This window comes from Manis pentadactyla, chromosome 16, assembly GCF_030020395.1.
Source record: "Manis pentadactyla isolate mManPen7 chromosome 16, mManPen7.hap1, whole genome shotgun sequence".
In the NCBI taxonomy this organism is placed as follows: domain Eukaryota; kingdom Metazoa; phylum Chordata; class Mammalia; order Pholidota; family Manidae; genus Manis; species Manis pentadactyla.
The window spans coordinates 68,022,363-68,029,116 of NC_080034.1; the positions used below are offsets into that span (position 1 = coordinate 68,022,363).

A 6,754-nucleotide genomic window follows, 5' to 3' on the forward strand; every position below is an offset into this window, starting at 1 on the left:
GGGAGACGTCGGGTCGTCCCTGGGGTCCGGGCCGCGCTCCCCGCTGGCGGGCACGGCTGACCGGACGCTCGGGCTCGGCGGCCCCGGAGGCCGTTGCGCAAGGCAGGGGCGCGAGGCTGGGGAAGGGATGCGCCGGGCGTTGCCTGCGGCCGGCCGCCGCCGCGACCGCCAGAAGCCCCGGCGCAGCTGAGGGAGGCGACGCCGAAGCGCTGGCTCGGAGTGGCCAGGGCTGCAGCCCGGGCGGCGGCCTCGGGCGCTCGCAGGGCTTCTGGGCCCACCCCGTCCCCGCGCCTCCGCCGCCGGCCCCGGGCCCGCCCCCGCGGCCCAGCCTTGCTCCCGGGTCCCAGATGACCACCGAGGGCGGCCCGCCGCCGCCCCCGCCGCGCCCGCCGCCGGCCCCGCTCCGCCGCGCGTGCAGCCCAGCCCCCGCCGCGCTCCAGGCTGCCCTGATGAGCCCTCCGCCCGCCACCGCCGCCCTGGAGACCACCTCGTCGTCGTCGTCGTCGACCGCCTCCTGCGCCTCCTCCGCCTCCTCCTCCAACTCGGCCGGCGCCTCCGCCGCCGCCTGCAAGAGCGCGGGCGGCGGCGGCGGCGGCGGCGGCGCGGGCACCGGGAGCGGGGGCGCCAAGAAGGCGAGCTCGGGGCTGCGGCGGCCCGAGAAGCCGCCCTACTCGTACATCGCGCTCATCGTCATGGCCATCCAGAGCTCGCCGAGCAAGCGCCTGACGCTCAGCGAGATCTACCAGTTCCTGCAGGCGCGCTTCCCCTTCTTCCGCGGCGCCTACCAAGGCTGGAAGAACTCCGTGCGCCACAACCTCTCCCTCAACGAGTGCTTCATCAAGCTGCCCAAGGGCCTCGGGCGACCGGGCAAGGGCCACTACTGGACCATCGACCCGGCCAGCGAGTTCATGTTCGAGGAGGGCTCGTTCCGCCGCCGGCCGCGAGGCTTCAGGCGGAAGTGCCAGGCGCTCAAGCCCATGTACCACCGCGTGGTGAGCGGCTTGGGCTTCGGGGCCTCGCTGCTGCCCCAGGGCTTCGACTTCCAGGCGCCCCCGTCGGCACCCCTCGGCTGCCACGGGCAGGGCGGCTATGGTGGCCTCGACATGGTGCCCGCGGGCTACGACACCGGCACAGGCGCCCCGGGCCACGCGCACCCACACCACCACCACCACCACCACCACCACCACGTCCCGCACATGTCGCCCAACCCGGGCTCCACCTACATGGCCAGCTGCCCCGTGCCTGCAGGGCCCGGGGGCGTCGGCGCGGCCGGGGGCGGCGGCGGGGACTACGGCCCGGACAGTAGCAGCAGCCCGGTGCCCTCCTCCCCGGCCATGGCGAGCGCCATCGAGTGTCACTCGCCCTACACGAGCCCCGCGGCGCACTGGAGTTCGCCGGGCGCCTCGCCTTACCTCAAGCAGCCTCCCGCCCTGACGCCAAGCAGCAACCCTGCGGCCTCGGCAGGCCTGCATTCCAGCATGTCTTCCTACTCTCTGGAGCAGAGCTACCTGCACCAGAACGCCCGCGAGGACCTCTCAGGTAATGAGCATACCAGGAGCGGCCCGCGGGGCGTTGCCTCTAGGTCTCCAGGCTCCACGAACCTGAGGATCTGAAGGCACAGTGAGGAGTGGGTGCTGGGTCAGCTGGGTCACTTTACTCATGGGGGAGAGGATGGGGACGTCTTACCGCCCTCCCCCATAGCCTTGGCCCAGAGCTGGGCCCCCAGAACTTGCACCACTAGGACGATGGTGCAAAGTCGCCTGCGTTTCTCTGGGTCTCTGGTTATCCCATGGACTACAGGTTTCAAGTCTCAGGCCTGACATAGCTTAGAGAGAAGGCATGTGCCTTTGGGGACCTTAGCTGAGAAGCTGTATCTGTTTGCTTTTGTCGTTCTTTTTTCTTTCTTTTTTTTTTTTTCCAGTTCTGCTGTATTTTGGTTGGAAAGTGAACGGTCAGACGTTATGTATTCGGAGGGTGTGAGTGGGGAGGCGTTGCAGCTGAGCAAGTGTGGAGAGTAGGGAAATGGGGGTGGTGGGCAGAGAAGAAAGCAGAGTGGGGTCCCTGGGTCTTTCACAGAAGGGACATACATCCAGTGGGGAGGGACACCAGGCTGTTAATGAGCCCCCTCCCTCCCCACACAGTGGACCCACGATGATGACAGGAGTCTGTCCTAAGCCAGCAAACCCCAGGCCCACATGTGAACTCCCCAGAGGAATGCCTACCGCATGTCTTGCTGGTGTAAACTGTGTTGGTCGAAGATTATGAAAATTTATTGACTTGCCAGGGGCGGTGAAAGGTGGGAGGGGACAGATGGGTGGAAGAGAATTTGAGTATCAGCCCGGTTTATGGGGCAGTGGAGATAAACTCTTTAATATTAACCTCTCTGAGGTACCCACAGGCTGCAAATGGAAATGGGGCTAAGCTGCCGGTCAAATGATGTTGCAGCTTCCCCACTTAGAAAATGCATACATTATAAATTGGCTAATCGATGCACCACAAGAACATCAGGGGAGACGGAAAGCCCAGAAATGGGCAAAAAGATGTTGGTTCCCTGGACGGTTAAATTTGCCAAATAGGCCTTTTAAATGCGGGTCTCAGAGGTTAACTAAACAAAGACAGTCTCGGCAGGACCACACCGGAGAGGATTTTAGCCTAACTGAGCACACTGAGAACCGTCTTGTTCAATTTTATGGGAATTTCAACAAGTAATCAATACAGGCGACCCCCCCCGCTCTTAATTTTTTTATCCCCTCCGACTGGGTGTCAATGACCGCCCACCCCAGAGGGCGCCCACTCGTCTGCCTACACGCTGGTCTCACGGCCCAGCCGGCTCCCCTCCCCGGGTAGGCCCTACTCAACCTGCACCCAGATTCCGAGGCCTCGCAGCCGCCGTTAGAAAATGCTCTAAAAATTGAAAACAAAAACTCGCAGGGAAGACACTCCTGATCCTACTGTGAGGCTGCTCTCGCCCCATCCCATCACGGGCGCTCGCATATGCCCAGAAATTCGGGGATCGCGAAACATGTCTCTGCCGTAACGAGACGGAAAACTTCTGAGCCGAGCAGGCCTGCCCCTGCGGCAGCCTTCCCTTCCCCAGGAGCCTCGCAGGACGTTGGGGCCGAGGCACGTAACCCCGAGGGGCTGTGGCTGGGCCAAAGCCGTCTTGGCCCCGTGCTGCCTCATCGTCTGGCTGCTGTCCCTCCCGAATATTCTTCACCCCTGACCTAGGCGTCCTCTCGCAGCAGTGAGGGAGGTGGGGGCTCCAGAGAAGCGGGCTCCGTGGGGCCTGGTTGAGAGTGCGCTGCCCTCCAGGCCGCGGCCCACTGAGAGCAGAGGAGTTAGGAGGCTGAGAAGGGCGGAGGCTGGGTGCAGATGAGGTCCCCCCAGAATACCTGGCACAGACACGGGGGCCGGGTCCCCCTGCTCCAGAGGCCCCCCCGCGTCCTTCACTGAGGCCTACGAGCCTTGCTAGAAGGACGTAGGGCTTTTCTCGTCCATCTGTCGCATGCAAGAGCCTACCTCGGCCTTCGGTCGGAGGTGTGAGCGCTCGCCCTGGGGACTGCCTGGGCCCGCTACTTTGATCCTGGATCGCGCAACACGGCGTACCGTGACGCTCTGGGCGAAGGCGCCGGTGTGCAGAGTGGACCAGCTGCTGCTTTACGGGAGCAGGGCGTATTGGGCAATAATTGGTATTATCAGGAAATAAGGGTAGGCCGGTCCCGGGCCACTTAGGCGGTCTGGTCGCTCCGTAAGCTCTGGGGCGCGCCGCGCGAGGCAATGCGAGCACGGTGCGAGCGCCTTGGGGCCGCGGGTATGGCTTCCACGCGCCCAAAAGTTGAGTCTAGCCCGGCACCAACGTGCAGCATATGGTCCCCGCACCGCATCTGTGACTAGGAAAAACTCAGGCGAACGAGCCTAACCCAACCCAGCGCTGAGAGAGGTCGGGTCCTAGAGAAGCCCGGGTCCCAGCGGACCGACGCCCCCAGCCACTGGCGCCCTGGGGCCGGGCGGCGCGGAGAAAGCAAAAGCAAAAGTCAGCGGCGGGTTGGCGCCCAGCGGCCGAGGAGCGACCCCGGGGGAGAGTCGTGAGGGCCTTCTCTGCCTTTGGCTTGCACGAGACTCTCTAAGGGACTCCCTGCATTGCCAGATGCCTCGGTGTGAAAAGGGTCTGCAGCTGAGCTCTTACGGAGGGGCATTCTTTGCTCCCGGAGTCCTTCCTGACTTCTCTGGGAAAAGCCTAAGTTCGCGATTTCCAAAGACGCACGCTCTCTCTTTCTCGGCCCTTTCTCCTGCCATGGGTTGTTTTCCATCACCCCTGTTTGGCACAGGGAATATTCCCGCTGTGTCCTGTTGCTCTGACCAAGCCAGTTAGTAGGGTAACTAGACAGGAGACTTGACACAAGAAGTGAGGGCGAAAGCATTGTTTCTGGGACGGAGGACTCTGGCAACACCGGCCTAGTACCCTGTGCTCAGGGACCTTGACCGAGGCCCTGGGTCAGGGTGTGCTGGTGCTGGGGCTCTTCTCGCGACTAAAGCGCTCACGGGCCTCCAAGAGTAATAGGGGAATTGAGGCACATAAGAACCCAGTTTAGAGGAAAACAGTGCTCTATGCCTATTGCTACAGTAAATCATAATGATCCCAGAGTCAGATTCTATGGGCCTAGGACCCAGTTAGAAACTTGGAAAAACTTCTAGAGCTGGGTTTCCTCTACCAGTTTTAGAGTAATAGAAAGATGTACCAATCCCTTTCTTACCCTGAGTCAAAATAAGATGTAAATAAGATGTGAGTTAAATTAAAATTTATAGTGATGTGCCCTGTCCTCTGCTGGAGGAATTTGGCTCTGAAGAGTTTTTCTGCCTTTCTTCTTGCAGTGGGACTGCCCCGATATCAGCACCACTCCACCCCAGTGTGTGACAGAAAGGATTTCGTCCTCAACTTTAATGGCATTTCCTCTTTCCACCCCTCTGCCAGCGGGCCATATTACCACCATCACCATCACCAGAGCGTCTGTCAGGATATCAAGCCCTGCGTCATGTGAATGGAGGGAAGGAGCCCGTGCCCCGGCGCTCCCTCTCACAGCGGCATGAGCTGAGGGGAACTCATACTGTGCACGCCGTAGCAGTGAGTAGCATGCCATCCCTTAGCCAGAACCCCCAGGCCAGTGCTGTTCGCTGATATTTGTCTACCCCTGGTAGGACAACCCTGGCAAGGAAGTGCCCAAATTCATGCAGGCTCCCAGTGACCGGGAGAGCAAACTGAGAACTCAACCGGCAGAGATAGTAACCAGTTACCACATGAAACACATTAACTAACTCTGGGATCTTCATTGCCTTCAGTAATCAGGGTCTGAAAAACGCAGACAAATTGTGTGTGTGTGTGTGTGTGTGCGTGTGTTTCTTGAAAATTTGTGTGCTTTTCAAAAAGGCAGTGCTAAGCACAAGATTTCAAGAACGCCTCATCTTGTTGCCTAGCTAAGTAGGAGAGTTCTGTTTTGCCAAACACTTAAGTTCGGATACAGGTGCCAAAGAACATTATTAAGAAAGTATTTAGAAACAATGTGTCTAGTTTAAGAAAGTGGTTTTCAGTATTGTGACAATACAACGTTTTTTACAAGGTTGTTTTCTACCACCATATTTTAAAGATATTTTTATGATTTTGTTGTATACTCACACTTTGCTTGTATTTTAAAAGGAGGATATATTTGCACTTATGTATACTTTTACAGTTTGCCAAACTATTTTGATGTACAATTTTTTCAATAAAATATATATAACAAATAGTGGCTTTAGGGATCTATTTCCTGCTAGGGCATCCTGTGACCACCAGGTTCTCTTGTATACCAGCCAGCAATGCAACTCTACACTGTAGGATTTTTTTTTTTCCAAGTTGTATAATTGACATGGTGTGGGGTCTGTGCCTTGAGTAACACAGGCCAGGTTCTGATTGTGGGTCTTCTCAGGAGAGAAAAAGAAGGAACGCTTTATGTTATTTCTTTCTTTCCTTCACCCTAGCTCTTTCTGGCTAAACAAAAACCAGAAGGTGAAAGGAACTTAAAAGAAAACCAGGCAAGATAATGGAAGGCAAGAGTTTGATTGGAGGAAACCAGGTCTTGTGCCCCTTTCTTCTCTTCCCTGTGCCCAAAGAGAGTTGAACTTTTTGCTCTTTCCCTCTTCCTCACCAGCATGGGGTGATAGGCAGAGGACAAAGTCACCGCCTCTGGCCATCCTGGACCTGGCTGAGCAGCGGGCAAGGGGCAGATCAGCTTCCCTTCTGCACATTACAGTTTATTATGGGTGGTGGGCAGATCCAAAGACTCGAGGGGAAGGCTGCAGCGTGCTAGTGGGTCATCTCTGGGCACTTCCTTGGAGTAACTTCTTTCTCCCCTTCCTTGGAGAAGCAGGGACCTACCCGCACAAGGTGTCTCTTGGCTTGGCTGCTGTCTGTCCCAACCCTCTAGGTCAGAGCATGGCCAGCCCTGCTTGGCGGGGGCAACCTCTAACCCCACTTCTTTCCCTTACCTCCTTTGTCTGACGCTTTCCTTCCTTTGAACAAGGGATTCGATGATTTCCCTTGGGATCGTCTCAGAGACCATGTTCCTTTCTTGCTTGGTTTCCCAATCATGAATGCTGCAGACAGGGCTGGTGAAACTCTGGATTAAAAAGAGAAAAAATAGGTCTTGTTTTTCACCCAGCTCACCCTCACCTGATATTTCGCATTCAGGGGCAGCATTGGAAATTATAGTTCTGAGCAGGA

At 57.7% G+C, this 6,754-nt stretch overlaps 1 protein-coding gene across 1 annotated transcript; it reads left to right on the forward strand.

Moving 5' to 3' along the window:
• The first annotated feature begins 210 nt into the window (after positions 1–210).
• FOXF2 (forkhead box F2) lies at positions 211–5,772 on the forward strand. The gene is made up of 2 exons (XM_036888684.2): positions 211–1,539; positions 4,873–5,772. Exons 1-2 carry the CDS (start codon positions 348–350, stop codon positions 5,037–5,039), a joined length of 1,359 nt encoding a protein of 452 aa, XP_036744579.2. The 5' UTR covers positions 211–347; the 3' UTR covers positions 5,040–5,772.
• Positions 5,773–6,754: the final 982 nt, after the last annotated feature.

What these genes read in the sequence shown, in the direction of transcription:
- FOXF2 (XM_036888684.2), top strand. Translation starts at nt 348, where the DNA reads ATGACCACCGAGGGCGGCCCGCCGCCGCCCCCGCCGCGCCCGCCGCCG. An exon ending in CGCCCGCGAGGACCTCTCAG is followed by an intron (nt 1,540 to 4,872) that starts GTAATGAGCATA and finishes TTCTTCTTGCAG; the next exon opens with TGGGACTGCCCCGATATCAG.